At 56.7% G+C, this 21,541-nt stretch overlaps 1 protein-coding gene across 1 annotated transcript in view; it reads left to right on the plus strand.

The window, feature by feature from the left end:
* Positions 1 to 21,541, plus strand: part of CDH13 (cadherin 13) — a 1,034,759-nt gene that overhangs the window by 750,269 nt on the left and 262,949 nt on the right. The window contains exons 9-10 of the mRNA XM_056135632.1: positions 11,005 to 11,187; positions 12,670 to 12,923. Coding sequence (XP_055991607.1) covers positions 11,005 to 11,187; positions 12,670 to 12,923 — 437 coding nt within the window. The remainder of the gene's footprint in view (positions 1 to 11,004; positions 11,188 to 12,669; positions 12,924 to 21,541) is intronic.

Raw genomic sequence — 21,541 nt, forward strand, 5'->3', positions numbered from 1 at the left:
ATACTCTCGGTAGCTTGCCGGGCTCCCTGAGAGGGGTAGAGGAATCGAACCTGGGTCGGCCAGGTCGGCCAGGTCGACCGCGTGCAAGGCAAATGCCCTACCCACTGTGCTATCGCTTAGAATATAAATATACAGAATATAAATATATAGAATATAATATATAGAATCTATAGAATCTATAAATATATAGAATGAATTCAGCATTCTAATTGTGTTTTATGTTTATAAAGTTGTTCACAATAATTTATTACATTTAATGTTACAACGCCATCACCATCACCACCATCACCCCTTCCCACCACTATATTTTGAATGTTTCCACCCTGATTCCCAAAGCCTGGCCCCAAAGCAAGACCCAAATAATTTATTTTGTATGGTTCATTATGAATAGCTCTGTAGCACTGTCCTCCCGTTGTTCATGGATTTGCTCAAGCGGGCCCAGTAATGTCTCCATTGTGAGACTTATTGTTACTGTGTTTGGCATGTCTAATATGTCACGGGGAGCTTTCCAGGCTTTGCCGTGCGGGCGAGATACTCTCGGTAGCTTGCTGGGCTCTCTGAGAGGAGTAGAGGAATCGAACCTGGGTCAGCCAGGTCGGCCGCGTGCAAGGCAAACGCCCTACCCGCTGTGCTATCGCTTATAATATAAATATACAGTATATATATATATATAAATATACAGAATATATATATACCTTTACCTTTATACAGAATATAAATATATAGAATATAGTATAGAGAATCTATAAATACATAGAATGAATTCAGCATTCTAATTGTGTTTTATGTTTATAAAGTTGTTCACAATAAGGTAAAAAAGGTAAAGGCCCTCCCGTTGATCGTCGATTTGCTCGAGCGGGCCCAGTAACGTCTCCATTGGAGACCTTGTTGTTACTGTGTCTGGCATATCGAATACTCTCGGTAGCTTGCCGGGCTCTCCGAGAGGGGCGGAGGAATCGAACTCGGGTCGGCCATGTTGGCCGCTTGTAAGGCCCTACCGCTGTGCTATCGCTCCAGCCGCCAAACCCACCACCATCACCCCTTCCCACCACTATATTTTGAATGTTTCCACCCTGATTCCCAAAGCCTGGCCCCAAAGCAGGACCCAAATAATTTATTTTGTATGGTTCATTATGAATAGCTCTGTAGCACTGTCCTCCCGTTGTTCATGGATTTGCTCAAGCGGGCCCAGTAATGTCTCCATTGTGAGACTTATTGTTACTGTGTTTGGCATGTCTAATATGTCACGGGGAGCTTGCCGGGCTCTGCCATGTGGGCGGGATACTCTCGGTAGCTTGCCGGGCTTTCCCAGAGGGGCAGAGGAATCGAACTCAGGTCAGCCGCATGCAAGGCAAACACCTTACTCGCTGTGCTATCACTCCAGCCCCGTTATGAATATTCCACAAAAAAAAATGATCCTTAAAAGTTTCCTTTAGAGGAAAGTGTGTGAAGATTGTTATATTTCACCCTGCAGCCATTCAGCCCTTGCCTTGGTGTATCAGTGGTGTCGAGGATGAGATGCTGGAATTCTAAAATGTTGAAGACAGTGGTACAGTTGACGTTCACTTGATTTTTTAACCCCATGCTGACTCTGGGGTTCGGAGGCATCGCGGCCGCTTGCTGCTCTCCCTTGGTCTCTCGCGAGAGATTTGTTTGTGAGTCTCTGGATCATGGCCGTTAAATGAGCGTAGATGGCGCCAGGGGCAGTTCCTGGGCGTGACAGCCAGGGAAATGGGAGAGGTAGGCGGGAGCTTTCAGCTGGTGCTTTCCAGACATTTCTCTCAGATGAGCAAAGACCTTCCCGTCTGTGGCCCTGAGCACTTTAAGATGAGCAAAGATTTTGGCATTGGCATCCCTGAGCACTTTAAAATGAGCAAAGACCCTCCCGTTAGGGTCCCTGAGCACGGCCCATGTCTGAGCCTGTGCCCTCCTGCCAGCAGCTCAGGGGACAGGGGGCAGGTGAGGGCTTAGGGAACTCCAAGCATGGGGCAGCAATGGGCCAGCTGGGAGGGGACCGGTAAGTGTGGGAGGGTCTGATTTGCTCACACACTCAGGGACAGGTGCACAGTGAGCCCCCCACCCACGGCAGCCGCCCTGCTGGGACCCGGGACTGGGGCAGGGCGGGCCTCACTATTTTGACCCCCAGACCTACAAGCCCCCCTTTCTGGTTTGCTTCCCCCTCTGCCTGCCCAACCCAGCATCCCCCCAACTCCTCTCCCGTCCCCGGGGTACCCTGGGGCTGACGCCACAGGGGTGCGGCCCCCAGAATCCTCTCGGAAACCCCCCTTCTTTCATTTAACTAAAGAACTGTGATTTACAATCCCCCGGTTTACTGACACCTGGACAGTCACATGCTGGCACCAGCCTGCAGGGGACCTGTGGGTTGGGGTTACTCAGGGACGGGGGACCCTGAAGGGGGTCAGGAACCCACGGGGATGGGCTCCCTTTCCTGAAGGCAGGCGTGTGTGTTTGGCAGGCAGGGGACAAAACTCCTCGCGCTGGGGACAAAACTCGGGTTTAAGTCTCAGCATCCAGGGGGCAGGAACGTCATGTTCCAGTCAGCCAACCACGGGACCTGGGGACCGACTCCCCCGCCCCAGAGAGGGGGACACACGCAAAGGACTGGGGGCCCCCGGTGTGAGAAAGGCACGGCCCAGTCTGCCCACGCCCAGGGTGTCCTGTCTCTGCTGGGACTGGGCCGCGGCCAGCAGGGCCACCTTTGCTCGCACAGAGGGTCTTGGCTCTTTGCTGCCCCATTCGGGCCCAGCCCCCACCTCAGCAGGCCTGGCAGGGGGCTGCCTCGCTCTCTCCTGCCCCAAGAAGAAGAGGCAGCACACCCCTGCCGCACACCTGGGCTGCCCTGGGCCTCACTTCCGCCCTCCTCTCCCCGCCTGGACGGGCCCCCGGCCTGGGCTTTCCTCCTCCCGGGCTTCCCCGCACTAACCTGCCTCCCACGCCAGCCTGCACACACTCACCTGCTGTCGGTGAACTTTGCTTCCTCTTCCTCTCCTGCTGCCATAGCAACGCTCCATAGCAACGCTGCATAGCAACGCTCCTTAGTAACGCTCCCATAGCAATGATGCCAGATGTTGACGAGCCTTGGAAATGCCCTTCCCTGCAGAAGTAGTGTGGGTGCCTACGTGCGTGTGTGCCTGTGTGTGCCTGCGTGCTTGTGTGTGCCTATACGTGCCGTGTGTGCATGTGTGTGGATGTGCGCGTGTGTGGCACCAAGTGACTCCTGAGTTTCCTGGAAACCCAGACACCCTGTTTTTCACTCAAAGTGTCAGTAGCCTGAGAAAGACAAACAATGACTCCCAGGGGACCGGGTGCCCCTCACGGACAGCCCAGCGTGCCCACTGCACTGCAAACCGTGCCCACTGCACTCAGGCCTGCCTGTGGGGCGCCCTTCCACCCCCATGAGGGGGTCCCCCGTCTGGTGGCCCCACCCAGACCCCGTGACCCCCATGGCTACCCTGCTCCAGACTAGCCCTGAGCGGCCACTCCCCCGGGACTACCTGGAAGCTGGCTGGTTCCCAGACTCTCTGCCACTCAAAGTCCACCAAGGGCGCTTCCCATCAGGGCAGCCAAGGTGGGCTGCAGTGGACAGTCCAGGCCTGCAGAGAGACAAGCACCATCCCAGGGCATCAGGTCCATCCAGGTTCCTGCTGCGACACTGTCTGCCTGACACCAGGGCGCCTGTGTGGCCTCTGCCCTGGGACCCCGCCTCCTGGGGTGAGGGTCACAGACCTCCTGTGCCCTCCCGGTCAGTGACAAAGACTCCATGTTCCCAGACACAGATGTCCAGAGGGATAGCCGCTGCGACCCCTGACTTTACAGCTTCCCCCTGCTTTGCTGGGGACCCCCCGGGATGTCCAAGGTGTCCAGAGGCCACGCCTGCCCTGCCCATTCTCTTATTTAAGAAAAGTCAAATCCAGCCCGTACCCCGCCTCTCCCCTTCCTTCTCCCTGCCCTGCCCTCTCTTGCTTTTGCATCTTTTTTCTTTATTTTGTCTTGGTTTTGAGGCCACACCCAGCAGAGCTCAGGGGTCACTCCCAGCTCAGTGCTCAGGGTCACTCCTGGCTCTGTGCTCAGGGCTCACTCCCACCTCTGTGCTCAGGGTCACTCCTGGCTCAGTGCTCAGGGCTGACTCCCGGCTCTGTGCTCAGGGCTGACTCCCCGCTCTGCACTCAGGGTCACTCCTGGTGGGACTCAGGGGCCACAAGTGGTCCCAGGGCCTGGGTGAGCCCATCCAAGTGCCCTCCCACTGTCAGTGCCTTGGCCCAGTCCTTTCTCTCTGTCCTATCTGGAACATTCCCCCCCCCCCCCGTCTCTCCTGTCCCTGTGCCTCTCTGCCTCTCCCCACGCTGTCCCATGCCCAGGCCCCCTGTCCCCTCCACACACACTCTCCCTGCTCCCGGGAGGACTCCCACTGGCACGGAAGAATCTTCCAGAAGACTCACCTGCTTATAGTCGGGGTCCTGTTCTCCCCATCTTCCTTCCCACCTTCCTGCCCTCAACCAGTGACGCCCCCAGGGCCCCCACCCCACCCACCCCACCTCTTCCCCGGGGCCTCCTGCAGGACCCCTGCCACCTGCCGCATTTCAAGAAGGCTCCTGAGAGCAGTTCCGGGTAATTACGGTAATTCCTTCCCACCATGCCCCGCCATTGTCCCTTGATTGCTGGCGTGTTTACAGCCCAGAGCAGCTTTTGGAATATTTAATAGCGTTTAATCACTCGATGGGGGGGCGAGGAAATGCAGGTTTCCTGTGGAGGGCAGCCAGCATGGCCGGCCTGGCCCGGGGCAGCCTTTGGGCCTTCGTGAGCCAGAGGGTGGGGTAAGAGAAGGGTGAGCTGACCAGGAAGTGCAGGGGGGGAAGCTCCACCCACCCTTCAAAGATGGGGGCGCCGGGGGACTGCAGGCCTGAGCACTTCCCTGAGCCTGGCCCCAAAGCAAGGGTTTGTGGGTCCAGGGAGGGGCTTGGGCAGCAACTGAGGATGGGCGCGCCCTGCTGTGTCCAGTGTTCATCCATTTGCTCGAGCGGGTCCAGTAATGTCTCCATCATGAGACTTGTTGTTACTGTGTTTGGCATATCGAATACGTCACAGGGAGCTTGCCAGGCTCTGCCGTGCGGGCGAGATCCTCTCGGTAGCTTGCCGGGCTCTCCGAGAGGGGTGGAGGAATCGAACCTGGCTCGGCTGGGCTGGCTGCCTGCAAGGCAAACGTCCTACTGCTGTGCTGTTGCTCCAGCCCTATGCAATATGCAATATATCTACGTGGCCTCATGCCCAGACACACAGGCACATGTGTGCATACACATACACCCGGAGACACAGACGCACGGGTATGCCCTGAGCATGGATGTCCCCAGGGACTCCCTGACTAGCTGTGGGTGGAGGCTGCGGTGGCCGGGGCCCTGGCAGCGGGCACAGCGGTGCAGACAAAGACAATGGATTTAGAGTGGTTTCTTCTGCCCGGGACATTTGGGATTTAAATATAAATTAGACGCTGTAAGTCAATCCCGTGTATGAGTTGGTACAAATCCCTGGTAATGAAAGCGGCCCCGCGTGTCCTTATTTGCACTGGGGAACGGGGGCAGGAGATTAACTGTGGGAGTTCTGATTAGAAACGCTTCCAGGGCCCGCAGGCTAACCGGGACTCCAGGCCCTGCACGCACGGCGAGCAGGGCTCCACGCAGGACAGGATGACCCATCCCCGACCCCCAGCCCAGAGCCCCCCACCCCCACTCCACGCTCTTCACTTTAATTCTGTACAGGTTCTACAATTGGATAAGTTGTCGCCTTTGAGTTCCAGTGCATGAACCAGATGGGGACAGAGGCCGCTGTCCTCTGAAACCTGGGCTGTCCTCCCCATCGGGCCCTGGGCACGGCGTGCGGCTGGAACAGCCCTTAGTGTCCCTCTGAGACCCTCCCCGGCTCACCCAGGCCCTGTACTTCTCTGGAAACCACGCCCGGGGTCCCGCCAAACACCGCAGCCTCCTGAGCTGGCCTGGAGCAGCTCGGGCCCACAGCAGGGACAGGACTGTGAAACCGAACTGTCTGGGTGTGTCACAAGACAGACCCCTGTCCACCGAGCCCAGGAAGGGCGCAAAGAGCGTCCCTCTCCCCTCTTGCTGTGGCCCCTGGGCAGCTGACCCTGGCAGACTGCAGGCAGGGAGCACTGGGCCAGGGCCACTCTGCTGCCACATGCCTTGTCACACCAGGAGAACCAAACAGAGAGCTCAGGCTTCTAGGGCCCAGCGGGGCCTGGCAACACCGTGCCCCCATGGACAGCCACAGGGGCCAGCTGTGATCAGACCAGAACCTGCCCCAGGGCCAGGAACTGCCTCCCCCAATTTTCTGCTAAGAATTTCAGTGGTACCAAATTCACTCCATCTCCTCCTCATCACCGCTAAATTCTGTCCTTGCACCATGCAACGCCCGGAAGATCCTTAAATATTCCTGCCAGTTCCATTTCTACCCACGAGGCTCTTAGCAACCCATGAGATGTCTGTTTCCTATAGCTGTAGTGTTCGCCCAGAGTCTTAGCAAGTTCAGTTTCTCATGATTTTTCTACCTCAGGCTTTCGTCCTCACACGGGGACATTTGGGTGTGGGGAAACCGGGCGTTTGCCTTTCGGTGTGGCCGAGCCAGGGCCCAGAGAACTACAGGCCGACGTTTCGGGTTCAGTGTCCACACCCCAGGGTCGAGATCTCAGGAGGCTGGACCCCAGCTGTCCAGTGGGCCTGCTGTCTCGCCGACACCTCTCGCACACTCGCATAGAGGGGCACCCTTCCTGGGCTCTGCAGACGCCCCCTCCAAGCTGCCAGGGGCAGTTCTGGGTGGCACATCTGCCAGGCTGTGCCCGAGTGCCAGCCTTGTCAAGGAACACAGCTCAATTCTGAACTGGAGGAGATTGTGTGCAACCCAAGCCAACCTCCCACTGATTATGTCCAAATACATCGTGTGCTTGGTTTGCCACGCGGTTTAACAGGAAAGTAACTTTATCTATTTTTTTTTTCTAATTAAAGGAAGTAATGTTACAATCAATAATCCGTCCTGCTCTCCCATGGAAAATGAATGTCTGTCTATTGTTTTTAAATCACCAAGTGAGCATTGCCACAGAAATGTAAAATGGTGCTATTTCATTTTAATCTATTTAATTTTCCATTCTTGAATTACATAATGGGGTTAAAACATTGAATAGAATTAATAGAATGAGTATTTAATTAAGCAATAATGAGTTTCTAAATGGATGCTCAGGGAAACTGGCTTTATAGTTTATGCAAGAATCAGATAATGGTCTTAACAATGAATACAATAATTGTGTTGAATGTTTTCTATATTTAAAATTTTTTTTCCCTGAACTCCTTCAGGAGTAGACTTAAACATAATCTGGTCCCTTGATTAGATTCACATTTGCTTCCAGGGCAAATTCCAAAAACCTTCCCACAGCAGCTGAGGGCCACATACTCTGACTCTGTCCTGGGCAGTCAATTGAGAGCAAACCCCACCCTCTCCTGCCCTTGAGCCACGAATCCACTAATTCACTTGTGTCTGGGGCAACCGTGTCAGCACGTCTTGGGGTGAGCACGTCTTAGTGTTCATTTAATGCCCCTCTTCCCCACACACCCCTTGCCACTGGCCTTTGCACCCGCTCTGCCAGATGCCAGGAGTGCTCTCCTCTCCTTCCCCTGCTGAGTGCTCCTTTCAAGAGGGAAGAGAGTGCACATTGCATTGTTCAAAGGGCCTGAGAAACACCCACCAACCTAACTCTTCCTCAGGAAAGAGTCCCCGGGAATCCGTCCCTAGTGACTCACCCTGCCCAGGGCAGGCACCAACCCCTGTCACCCCTTCCCAAGCTGCAAGATCTTCAATCATTGTGTTGCTTCTCCCCTAGCACCCAGTGTATTTTTATAACTATATGGGTGTCGTGTCTGTTTCACTGTCAGTGTATCCCCCAGAACTTAGTACTGTAGAATGTCTCGCACACGCAAGTCACTCAGCAGATATTTGTTGGCTAGCTGGAGGGCTGGCTGGGTTCTGTGTGGAGTGGTGGGTGGGTGGGTGGGTGGGTGGGTGGGTGGATGGAGGGAGGAAACTTTTCATAGGTGAATGTATGGTCGCGTGGATGGATGGATAGGCAGGTGGGTGAGTGGGTAGATGAACGGGTGGCTGGGTGGCTGGGTGAGTGGGTAGATGGGTAGGTGGATGGATAGGTGACTGGGTGGGGTGGGTGGGTGGGTGGATGGATGGAGTGAGGAAATTTTTCATAGGTGAATGTATGATCACATGGATGGATGGATGGATGGATGGATGGATGGATGGATGGATGGATGGATGGGAGGGTGGGTGGGTGAGTGAGTGGGTAGATAGGTAGATGGATGGATGGATGGATGGATGGATGGATGGATTGGTGGGTGGGTGGATGGATGGATGGGTGGGTGCTGGAGGAAACAGTAGGTGGGGAGAGGGAGGAAGATGAATGGGTGAGTGGATGGAGTTAGAGGGTAGATGATGGATAGATTATGGGTAGAAGGACAGAGAGGGAGGGAGAAGTGGGAGTTGGGTAGGTGGTAAATGAAAGTGACTGTGGGCACATTACTATACTTAAGAACATTTTAGCATCACAGTGCCACATTGGGAGTTCCTAGAGTAATGCCACGTTCTCGTTCCCCTGGGATCAATTTGCTCATGTGGATGTGTGCCTACCCACAGCTGTGTCCCGTGCCATCCCCTTCAGTCCAGGTCATGAGACAGTCTCGTGGAATGCTGCACAGGGGATGTGTGTCTCCCTAGACTCAGAGCATAGATGGACAGAGACATTCATTCACTCAGCCAGCCAGTCAGACATACAGACAGACAGACAGACAGTCTTCTATATACCTGTCCACCCAGCCACCCAGCCGGCCACTCAGCCAGCTGGCCACCAACCCAGCTGCCAGTCACATCTCTATCCATCCACCTCTCCATCCATCTCTCCATCCATCTCTCCATCCATCCAGCCCGTCAGCTTCCTTCCATTCATCCAGCCAGCCAGTAATCTTTCTATCCACTTATCTGTCCATCTGTCCATCCATCTCTCCAGCCAGCCAGCCCTTCACCCAGGCAGCCCACCATCTATCAATCATTCCTCCATCCTTCTCTCAAAAGCTGGCTTTTGAAAAAGAAAATTTTAAGGTCAGAGAAAATTCTCATATTTATCTCCACACCAAAATAAAATGGAAATTCTAATATCTGTGAAAATCTTCAACAATACTAAGGGCCAACAGAGGAAGAATTGCCTAACATGTGGCAAATTCAGACAGTGGCCCCTTGGGAACTGCAAGGCGTAGCCCCTCGAGAACCACAGTGTGTAGCCCCTCAGGAATGCTGCAGAGTGCCTCTGAAAATGTCCTTGAAACCCAGTGGCGTAGGGGGGTCAATCCTGCCTCACCTTTCTGGAACCTTCACGCAAGTGGCAGAGTCGGCAGGATTGACGTCCACTTTGCCACACCCCTGTATGTGTTTCAGACTCTTCCTTTATTCACAAATATCTCCGTGTCTCCTCTGCACGCATGGCATTGTCTGGGGGGTCAGCGGGCCCTCTGCCTCCTCCGCTCACTGTCTGTCCTTGGAAACGGACGGTGCCCCGCTGCCTCCGCTGCCTGCCTTGGCAGGGTTCCCCCCGTGCACGCACCTCACAGTCTCCTTGCCCAGCCGGGCTGGCCCGGCACCCCCCAGCCCAGCCTCACTCCAGCCCGCAGCCCACGCGGGGCCCAGGCGCACGAGCTCAGACTGTGAGCTGTGGTCAGCGTGTGGTCAGCGGGGACCAAAATCCATCATCGAGTTCTGGGCCATCCCCAGGGATGTGGAACGGGAGCAGCTGAGATGCCAGAACCCAGGCGTTCAACTCCGAGCCTTCGACAAACGGCTGTGGACAAGCACTGGCCTCCCTCCTGGCTCTGGCCACTGCAGACGAATGGGGGTGGGGAGGCAGGAAGTAGTGTGACAGGGGCCCAGGGACGGGCTCTTCCCTGGAACCTCGAGGGGTGACCCCGGCCTCCTCTCATCCCCCTCCTGAGGGAGGGAAGCAGCCCCCCACCAGGTGTGGGGTACGAGGGATGTGAGACAAATGAGCCCACGCCAGGCCACCCCACATCAGGAGAAGGCTGATGATTAATGATTTACCAGCCAATTAATCAGCCTCTGCTCCCGAAACCTCATCTGTCCTCCGACTCCTCCTCGGAACAGAGGGGGTTTTCTTACCAGCCGCTGTCTCCAGCGGTCGCTCTCCTGCTCATTGGGATTCCGAGGCACTTCTTCTTCCTGTCAGCTTGCCAGGATTACTTGTTTGTAAACTATTTGCAGACAGATGACTGCTCACCTGGAGGGGGTCCGAGGTAAAGAGAAAAACAAAGCTCCCCGCGCCCCACCCGGAGTGAGACCTGGCCCCCGTCTCTCCCGGAAAGCTGATTTTTCATTTATTGATTTATTTTCAACACACCTACTGGCAACAAGCGTTTGAGATGTCTTACAATTAAAACCCGTGGGTCCAACAAGTCTCCGAACAGTGATTTATCTGCTTCCTTGGAGGGGATTTTTTTCACACCATGCCCGAGCGGCCGGGTCTGGGGAGAATGAGGCCTTAGTAAAGGTGGCACCCCGAGTCTGGGCTCGGACCCCCTGCTCCACTCACAAACCACGTGCCTGGGGCCGGGAGTGGGCACTGGTGCCCGCAGGAAGGTAGAAAGTCCTGCACGTGTGCACGGCTCCCTCTGTCAACTGCCGATGGGCACAGGCTCGGGCCGCCGGCTGCTCCCCGCCAGGGGCACTGGGGACCCGAGTTCCATCCCCACGCCCCGCCCCGTTACGTGGGCTCAGTTCTGAGCAAACCCAGGAGCATTGGGAGGGGCACTCCGGGGTGAGACTGAGGAGCAGTGCGCCTGGCCCGGGCTGCCAGGAGAACCCCGGGAAGGGTCAGTACAGTTCCTGCAGAAACTGAGGGTCCGTCCACTCTGTTGGCAGTTCCAGGCCACCGTGGAGGAAGGGGCCGTGGGCGTGATTGTCAACCTGACGGTGGAGGACAAGGATGACCCCAGCACGGGCGCCTGGAGGGCCTCCTACACCATCATCAACGGGAACCCGGCCCAGAGCTTCGAAGTGCACACCAACCCACACACCAACGAGGGCATGCTCTCCGTGGTGAAGGTAAGCCCGGCCTCCCTGCTCCGTGGGCTCGGGGGGTCCCACACGCTGTGTGCTGGGAGATGTGCAGGGTCCGGCACCCACCGCACACGCCAGCCCTGAGTCCGTCTCCAGCACAGAGCCAGGAATCACCCCAAGCCCTGTCAGTGTGCCGCTCCCCCCAAAATAGCCTCAAGCTGGGGTAGGCTCAAGCCTGCCTCTCTCGGGCAAGCCCCTGACTCCCGTCCCCCAACACCGTCCCCCCCTGCCCCCATCCCCAGCGCTGCCGAGTAAGGACCCTGTTTTCTAACAGACTATTTAAAATGGGATTCTGAATGCATCTGATGGTGAACTTCGGGAGATCTGGAGGTGTTTCGACTCAGATGGGAGAAGAGTTTTCCCTTCTCCAGCATCTCCCTGGGGAGTCGCGGTTCCTTTGGGAGACAGTCACTCACTAGGGAACAGTCACTCACTGATAGCTCAGTTTTGAGTCAAAGCCTCCTCCCACCCAAGGCAGGCGGGGACAGCTAAAGGCAGGCCCACCAAGGATGGACAGGCAGTGCAAGGCGGCAGACGACCAGCAGGGGGCACCTGTAGCCTTTTTCCTCATGGACATAAAAGGGCTGCCAGACCTCCAGGCATCACATCTCTCCCTAGGACTGCTTCAAAGCAAGGAGGCAGCCAGTCAAGGGAGGGGGGAGCCCTCCCGCAGGGAGGTGCCCCTCCCCCAGCCAATTCCCCCTGACACTTGTTAGCCACGTGAGAGAGGACCCCCTCAGCCTTAGAGAGGGTGGACAGCCCTAACCGGGCAGCGAGGTTGAATCAGGAGGTACAGCAGTGTTTCTGGCTTGTCCTTCTCCCAAACGGGCTCCAACGGGGCCCAAACTGTTCTCACAAAGGGGCATCTGCTTCCTGGCGGGGCCACGCCAGCTGCTTCGAACGGCACAGAGTGACCCTGTCTGCTGGAGGGTCCTCCCACTCTGCCTCTCCTCCGTCCTCGGAGAAGGCCACACCCTGAGGTCCTGGTACCTGGATGGCCAGCCCCGCCCCCTGCAGGGACCATGCCCAGGCCTCTCCCTCCCTCCCCCAGCCTCTCCCTCCTCCCCCCGCAGGCAGCTTTTCCAGCCAGAAGCCGTAGGACAGAGGCCGTGCCCTCCCTGACACTCGATAAAATATTAATGGAACCGAGCCTCTGCCGCCTGCCTCAGAAGCATTTTCAATTTCCTGCCGCAGCTGGGACACATCAATAAGGCCCGCGCCCAGGGGACAGCGGGGACAGGTGGCCGGGAGGGCAGCGCACAGAGAGGTCCCCGAGCCAGGGGTGGGGTGTGGGCAGGAGCCACACAGCAGGACCATCACAGCAGGGGTGGGGGGGGTTGAGCACTGAGTCTGTCTGCTGCCCCCACCCCGGTGACCTTCACCTCAGCCCTGAGCGAGCCCCGGGCCAGGGCGCCTCTGTGTCCGGCGTCCCTGCTGCCAGGGGCCTGACCGCTGTCTCTGCTCCAGCCGCTGGACTACGAGATCTCTGCCTTCCACACGCTGCTCATCAAGGTGGAGAACGAGGACCCACTGGTGCCCGACGTGGCCTACGGTCCCAGCTCCACGGCCACAGTGCACATCACCGTGCTGGACGTCAACGAGGGCCCTGTCTTCTACCCGGACCCCATGACCGTCACGCGGCGCGAGGACGTCTCGGTGGGCAGCGTCCTGCTCACGGTCAATGCCACGGACCCCGACTCGCTGCAGCACCAGACCATCAGGTGGGTGGGCCGGGGGGGCAGGGACCCTCAGGGTGGGGCTCCTGGGATGGGACAGGGCACACAGCACAGGGGTACAGGGGTGACAGGAGCGACCGCATGCATGGGAGGGCACAGGGCAGACACTGAGGTGGGCTGGGCTGGCGGGAGGGGCCGCGCAGACGGCCGGGCAGAGGGGACACTAGCGGCCACGGCCTAGCTCTCGGTGCCCACTTGTGGTCCATCCAACGGAAAGTAGGCATCTCGGCGAAGTGCCTGTGGTGGGCGGCATGGACTGCCTGTGCAAGGTGCCCCAGCGGCCCTCACCCCCCCCCCCTTCCTGCACCGGCCAGACCCCAAAGAGTATTTGGGGGCTGCGTGGTTTGGGGCGTGAGACACAGGCCAGGAAGGGAAGGGGGAGGGAAAGGGAGGGAATGGGAGGGGAAGGGAGGGTCCCCCTACCCAGGGTGCCCTGACCACTGCCACTCGGCCAGCTGCTTCATCACTGCAGAAGGGGGACAGTGGCTCCCCAGGAAGGTGGGGAGTACTGGGGTCTGCAGACCTGCACCCACCAGGCCTCCTCCCAGGCTCCAACCCCTGAGTCCGTCGGGTGCTGTAGAGGAGGGTCCCCATAGGCGTCCGGTTCCCGCTGCCGGCCAGGCCTGCGCTCCACAAGTCCCATGCTCAGTCCCCGGGGCACAGCAGCACACATTTGTGGGCGCAGGCACATTGGCACACATTGTGCCTTTCTCCTGCGAAAGCAAGCATCCGGCCCGCGACAGCTGGCCACAGGCTGATCTGTCGTCCCTCCCCTGCTCACACTGTCCTGATCTGGCTCACGGGGGGCATCTCGGTCCCCGCCCCCTCCCTGGCGAGACCCCACGTGGCAGCTTCAGTCCGCAGAGTGTCCTGGGGGTGCCTAGTCCGGGGCGGGTGAGCCTTGGCGAGGCAGGAGCGGCCACTAAGGCTGACGCGGGACCCTTCGCCCACACGTCCGGGCCTGGCTTCTAACCCTCCTGTCCAGCCGTTCGCACCCGGGACCAAGGCAAAGTGTGCAGGTGTGCAGGCACCCGTGCTGCCTCCGGTCCCAGCAGGGAGGTGCCGGGTTAGAGGACCCCCTCCCTGGCAGGCCGGGTCCTCCCACTGGGTCACAGGCCCCTGCATACTGCGGTTTCTGCCGACATGAAACGCCTCAGTTGAGTGATGCGGTTTCTCCGTATTAATAATTCAGAGAGATCGTGGAGGGAACCTTCGAGAAGGCGGTTAAGAAGGAGGAGGAGGAGGAGGAGGAGGAGGAGGAGGAGGAGGGGGAGGAGGAGGAGGGTTGGAGGGCTAGTGCTGGGAGGACGCTTGGGAGATAAGGAAAGAAAAATCAGAGCAGGAGCGAGGGAGGGAGGCAGGCAGGGAGGGAGGGGAGGGAGGAAACACCCATAAGGTCCCTGGAGCCCCTCCAGGAGTGATTCCTGAGCACAAAGCCATGAGGAAGCCCTGAATGCTCCCAGGTACGGCCAAAGAAAAAGATAGAACTAAACAGAAGGTGATTTTTTGAAATCTGCGATCCTTCCCCCAGGACATCATCCCCTGCCCGCTGTGCCCGGCCCCTCCCTGTGGGGTTGCCCCACGAGCTCAGCCTGAAGCTGGGGGGGGGGGGGGGAGGGGGGCTCCCTTCTTGCCTCTCTCTTCTTTCTTCTCTCCCATGACGGGCGTGTGTGTGCTGGGACATCCTCACCCCCTTGTTGTCGAATATTTAGATCACTTCCAATCACCAGCAATTATTTTTGCAAAGGTCAGTGGCTGTGCTTGTGGCGGAGCTGTTTAATGCATCATTAATTTCCTGAAGAATGCTGGGAAAGGACTTGGGCCCCTCCTGGCGTGGTTGATGCTTTTGTTGCGGAAAGAGCGGGTTGGTTTTCTCAGACTCCTGCCTGCCCTGCGACCTGGAGTTGACGCTCACAGGCGCTGAGCCCTCGTCTCGGGACGCCGGAAGCACGTGAGCCAGCCGTGCCCACGGCCTCCCAGCCCCTCTGCCTGGGCTTGGGAGCAACTTAGCACAGAGGAACTCAGCACTGAGTGACTCCGCACTGAATGACTTACCACTGAGTGACTTAGCACCCGAGAGGCTTAGCACTGAGTGACTTAGCACAGAGTGACTCAGCACTGTGACTCAGCACTGAGTGGGCCAGCACTTTGGGATCCAGTGACCATAGGCAGCATGGGCAGCGAGGGTGGCCTGACTGTGGAAATCCTTCCTTGTCTGTGCAGTCAGGACCTTCCCTCAGGGTGAACAGCCCAGGCCCCATTCCCATGTGGGACCTCTTTTCAGACACAGTGAACAGACCAGCTGGGAAGAGGGGAGGGGGTCCCCCAGGCGGCTCTCCCCCATAGCCCTGTGAGAGGTCGGTGCTCCGTAGCTGGGAGGATAGGAGGATAAGGCAGGCTGGATGCAAGAGGGAGTCGGGGTGGCTGTGGCTCGGAGGGGGGGGGTGCCCTCCTGTGAGAGAAAGAGAAGCACCCAGCCACACCCTCCCCAGCACAGCCAGGGAGCCTGGTCTCGGGTCTGTAGGTCAGTGCCAGATCCCGCCCTCTTCTCTCTGCGAGTGGCAACCCAGTCTGCCCCCCTTTGGGGACCCGACTTCAAGTCCTGCTTCCCTTGCCTTGGGACTCTTCCTCGGCTGGTTTTTAAGCCCAGGTGGTCGAGAATGCAGCGCGCAGTGAATATCCCAGCCCCAAAAGCTTTGTTCCTGGCATTGCTGGGGTTTGTCCAGGTGTTGCTGGGGTTCGTCTGGGCCCTTTCTCCATCAACTTGCCTGGCCTAACACTTCAGCGCATTCGGAGGAAATCACAAAAGCAGGTGGGGATGGAGGGCCACGGGCCACAGCCCCGCTAGCACATGGTTCTGCAACTCCCAAGTTCTCCGAGGCCAAAACCGTTCCCCTGGTCTCGTGGGCGCCTGCCGCCGGCATCAGCCTCAGACCCACGGGGTTCCGAACACAGGCTGGCTTAGCGTTTATGGGAACTTGAGAGGGGAGGGGGTCTCAGGTGCCTTTTAGAAACAAAAAATAATAATAATAATTTCCAGGCCAGATTTAAGAATTTAATATGGGCCGACTCCCGCCTTTTAAATGTTAATCAGACCATAAAGGCCAAATAATAACATTTCTACCTGGGGAAATTAAGAGAAGAGCTTCCATCTACTAAAATATATTATTAGCAGTTCATCTTAATTAAATGTGGTTCCTGACCTCAGTAATAGGATTTGGGGTGAGGTCAATTCTGGGTGGGTTTTTTTTTTTTAATGAGATTTTTTTTCTTGAGTCAACAAACCGGGAGCTTCAAATGTAAATGAGTGGTTCACAGAGGCGCCTTTGTAATTTTTAATTAAAGCAATGTCCTTCCATTGGAGGTTTATGGCGGCCTAGGATTTATCACCAACTCTGCTATCCAATGTTTAATTATTTATGCAAATATATCAGCAGAGCCGCGCGCCTTTTCAGCGGTCGGAGTTTTCTGTTATGAAGATGCCAGCGGAGAAATGAAGCCTAATAAATTAAACAACAGAATTTTGAAAGATTGAACATCTTGCGTGGCCAAAATTAGAATCCTGGCCAGCTCCTCTCCGGCCCCACAAGGTTTTCAATATTAACCTCAATTAGAGGTGCGGGCTGGCAGCCGGCCGTCTGGAAAAGCGGTTGGAAGGTTATTTCACGAGCCGGCCTCCTCTCCACATCCGTCCACATATGTTGTTATGAATTTGCTACAGGCCAGAATTTCATTAGGGAAAACACGATTTCAGTTGGGTTTCTGGGAACGTGGTGAGGAGAATGGTTCTCGTCAGCCCAAGAAGTTAATTCGCAGGCCCAATACAGGAAACACTGACAAATGTGAAGATTAATCCCGGCCCGCTGTTTCCTAAGCTGTTGAATCTGTTTAGATTGTGGCTTTTTTTTTTCTGTTTCATCTTGATAAAGATATCTGGGATAGACGCTTGTCTCCAAAGTGCTGGAGGCGGCGGGGGTGGGGGGGGGGGGAGCATTGATTGGGAAAGACTGACGCTTGGGGCTCACAGGGGTGCCTGACCTGCCATTACCTCCGTGTGCCCATCAGCTGCCCTAGCAGGAAGGCCATCGGCACTAGGCGGGTAAGGAGCCTGTGGGCCGCGTGTCTCGTAACTCACATATGCGTTCAGCGGGTCTTGGAGCTCGAGTCTCCAGGTGAGGGGCTGACCACCCTCACCTGCCTCTGCCCTGTGGCCAGCCGCTGCGTGAACTGCTGAGCTTAGGAATCTCGCAGGGAAATGGGTCTTCACAGAGCCGGCCCGCTGCAGTCTGAGCACCTAGTGGGGTCAGCCATGGCTCCACTTCACAGACATCTAACAAGTTCTGACAGTAGGTCGGCCCATCAGGACGCAGCAGCTCAACAGGGGGCCAGAGAGATAGCACAGTGGGTAGTGCACTTGCCTTGCTTCACCCCTGGTTTCCCATAGGGTCCCCTGAGCACTGCCAGGAGTGATCCTGAGCACAGAGTCAGGAATAAGCACTGAGCAGCACTGGTTGTGGCCCCAAAATAAAATAAAACAAGCTATCAGGGGGCTGGGACTAGGGCGCAGACATAGAGGTAGACACTCATATATATATATTGCTGGAGTGATAGCACAGCGGGTAGGGCGTTTGCCTTGCACGTGGCTGACCTGGGCTCGATTCCTCCGTCCCTCTCAGAGAGCCTGGCAAGCTACTGAGAGTATCCCACCCACACAGCAGAGTCTGGCAAGCTCCCCATGGCGTATTCGATATGCCAAAAACAGTAACAACAAGTCTCACAATGGAGACGTTACTGGTGCCCGCTCGAGCAAATCCATGAACAACAGGAGGGCAGTGCAGTGCTATACACACACACACACACACACACACACACACACACACACAGAACCATGGAGATGCAATACCAGTTTGGGGTGTGGAGGGGGTGGGCGGAGAAAAAAACAAACAAAACAGTTGGCATATAAGCCTGGGTGCTTGGTGGGGTGCAAAGGAGGAAGGAGGTGGGGAGGACGAAGAGCAGGCCGGTGTCGGGGGTCAGCAGGTCACGTGGTGGGCAGTGAGAAGCGGGCAGCGGCCAGGTTTGCTGTGGGGCGGAGGGGGGCGAACAGAGAGGTGTGGGATGTGTAAGGAGACTGTTCTTGTTTGGGGGTCACACTCAACAGTGCTCGGGGCTTCCTGCTGGCTCTGTGTTCAGGGATCCCTCCTGGGGCTTGGGGGCACACGCGCAGAGCTGGGGATCAAACCACCCAGTCCCCCTCTCTATTCTCCAGCCTGGGAAAGGTGCTCCTTAATGCAACCTTGTTTCAAATCTCCTTAATGCAACATTGTTTCAAATCTCCTTAATGCAACGTTGTTTCAAATCTCCTTAATGGAATGTTGTTTCAAATCAAGGTTCTTGAAGCACAAACCATCTCCCCTGAACGTGCTCCTTCCCCCAAACCTACTTTTACATGGCTGGCCCAGGCCTCCAGAGAGCCAGCCTGGCCCGCCCTCGCCCAACAACACTGGCGGCGGGATCGTACCCACTGCGTCCCGGCCGGGTGAGCTAGAACATGTGGGCACGACCTGCAGGAGCGAGCTTCCTAGTGAGGGACACAGCCGGTGCCCGCCTGGTGGCGAGGGGCTTCAGGGAGCAAGACCCTCACTGGGAAGCCCAGCCCTGGGCCTCAGGAGGAGGGCTGGGGGCGGGGGAGGGGACCTTGACGTGTTAAATGATTTAGGAGCGAGGGACCAGCAATGACAACCCAAGCATAATGAGGCAGAAAGGTGAAACGGAGTTAATGAAGCATCTAGAAAGGTGATTGTGCGTCTCCCCGTCATGTCATGGGCTCTCCAGGGCCCCCAGAGTGTGTAGGAGCAGGGTGGGGTTCAGGCTCAGCTAGGGCTCCATCCACAAGCTTTTATCTCTTCTGTCAGGGAAGTCACACCTGGCAGTGCTCAGGGCTGACTCCTGGCTCTCTGCTCAGAGATCTCTCCTGGTGCCTCCTGGCCTTATGTGTTGCCAGGGATCGAACCCAAGGCAAGGGCCCCCCTCCCCCCTGCTGTACTGTCCTGCTGGCCCCAAGTCAGGAGCTTTTATTTAAAAAAAAAAAAGAAAGAAAGAAAGAAAGAAAGAAAGAAAGAAAGAAAAGCTTCTTTAAATAGCATTTACGATTTTTTTTTCAATAACAAAAATTTTCTTTAATTTCACAAGAGGAAAAATAGGTTTTGAAAAACAAAACAGGAGTGATAGCACAGCGGGTAGAGCATTTGCCTTGCACGCGGGCAACCCGGGTTCGATTCCCAGCATCCCATATGGTCCCCTGAGCACCGCCAGGAGTGATTCCTGAGTGCATAAACCAGGAGTAACTCCTGTGCATCACAGGAGTTATGTGTGACCCAAAAAACCAAAAAATAAATAAATAAATTTTAAAAATTAAAAAAAAAAAAAAACAGGGGTCAGAGCGATAGTTCAATGGGGAGGGCGTTTGCCTTGCATGTGGCTGACCCAGGTTCAAATTCCAGCATCTCATATGGACCCCCAAGCACTACCAGGAGTAATTCCTGAGTGCAGAGCCAGGAGTAGCCCCTGTGCAATGCCAGGTGGGACCCAAAAAGACAAAAAAAAAGAGAGAGAGAGAGAGAAAGAAAAACAAACAGTCAGGCTGTGTGCCCTGTGGCCGTCCGGGCACAGGGGGCACTGTCTCCCCATGGCGGATGACGTCTCCCACCCGCTCTCTTCCGGCTTTGACACCCGGGACATCGGGAGCAGGGGGCCAACAGGGCAGGGCAGGTGGCTCTGGGCAGTGCCCACTCTGGGCCCGCCTGAGTCCCCCTTGGACACCTACATCCAGGCTCCTATTCTCACAGTGACCGCCAATGGGCATCTGTCCACGGGGTTCCCTGCCGCGTCCCCCCCATGTGCACAGATGCATGCTGGGAGCTCAAAAGGGAAGCGTCCAGCGCTAAGGACTGGGCACTCGGGCTCGGATCACTCATGCCAACTAGCCCTGCTGGGTCCCGGGTGGCTCTGCGTGCTACAGGGCGTCCCAGCTTAGAACTCCACTGCCCAGTTGTCCAGGAATGGCCACAAGGGGCCGCTGGGCTCCTGAAGTCTGGTGGGAGTGCCCTGCCCGAAGAAGTCTGTTTGGTAGGAGAGATTATAGGTCAGCAGTGCTTGGCAAAACCAGTTTAACCAGGCTTTGGGCTGGCGAGTCCCTGGTTAACACTTTCATGCCTCCGTGCAAAGCTTAGGGGAGATTTGCTGGGGCCTGAGTAACCCGCAGTGTGGCAGGGGTTAATGAAGTCCCTGTTCCTCATTGCCACATGATCTCCCCCTTGGTCACCTGCCCCCATCGCCATGTGAGGGGATGAAAGAAGAGAATCCCCCCCCTCCTGCTCCCAGAGTGCTGAGTAGTCATCTCAGGGTGCCCAGTGCTGGGCTGTGACTGGACCCCCCACCATCCGCTAACCCCTGCAGCGCCACGGAGACTGTCTGCCGGGAGCCACTGACTCAGTGGCGCCCCAAGAGGGAGTCTCGGGCCTGTGGGTCTGTTAGTGCGGGAGATCCCAGTGGGACTCCCAAATGTTAGGGGGCCCCAAGCCTGAGCTCAGATACCCACAGACACACAGCCAGGACAGATTTGTCAAGGTTTTATTCACACACTGAAACACACACACACACACACACACACACACACACACACACACACACACACGGACACAGGCCGAAGGCTCATCAGCTAAGAGACTCGGAACCCGACTGCCCTCAGGGTGAGGTTTCTAAGCCTCTGCCCCCCTGCCTGCGTGCCCGGGTGCCCCTGCCAGGACATTCTCACGGCCCCAAGCAGGCCAGTGGAGGAAGAGAAGCGAAACAGGGTTGACACACGTGCTACACTGCCTTGAACACCCCTGTTACCTGTGGCCTGGAGTCTGGGCGCTCACACCCGTGCCTGCGGGGCTGCATGTTTCCTCGCTGGGCTCTAAGCTCCTGGCCCTGAACTGTCCTGGCCGTGGTCATTTCAGGGCAGGTGGCCCCCGAGCGTTCGTCCCTCTCCCGTTGGTGCTTCTTCCTCTACCCTGTTTCGGTGGGAGCAGGAGCAGCAAAGTGTATCTGTGACACCACATGCAAGACACATGGTCACAGTGTCACGGCTCAAGTCTGCCTTTGTGTTGCTGAGGCCACCATGACCACCCGCTGGCCTGCTGTGTGCCAATAAAACTTTATTCACATGCGCAGGTGGAGGGCCGGGTTCGCCCTGGGGCAGGATCTCCTGACCGCTATGGCAGAGTCCAGTGGCATGGGTATAGGCATGTGTATGCGTGCATATGTGTGTGTGCATGTGTGTGCGTGTTTGTGTGTGCACGCATGTGTGTGTGTGTGTGTGCGAGCGCAGGGCAGTTTCACCCATTCTGAGATGTGTGTACCCCCATCTATCAGCTATGAACCCTGTCTATGAACTCTTGGCTGGTCCCTCAGAGCATGAGCCCCCGTTGTCCCCAGCCCCCAGGTGCCCTCACTCTGCTACTGTCACATAGAGGATGTGCCTTCTGTCGTCCACATTCATTTAGGTTTGTGGTTTGTGGTTTTGGGTCCCACCCAGCGATGCTCTGGGCTGACTCCTG

Source organism: Sorex fumeus, unplaced genomic scaffold (assembly GCF_029834395.1).
Source record: "Sorex fumeus unplaced genomic scaffold, SorFum_2.1 ptg000122l, whole genome shotgun sequence".
NCBI classification, from domain to species: Eukaryota; Metazoa; Chordata; class Mammalia; order Eulipotyphla; family Soricidae; genus Sorex; species Sorex fumeus.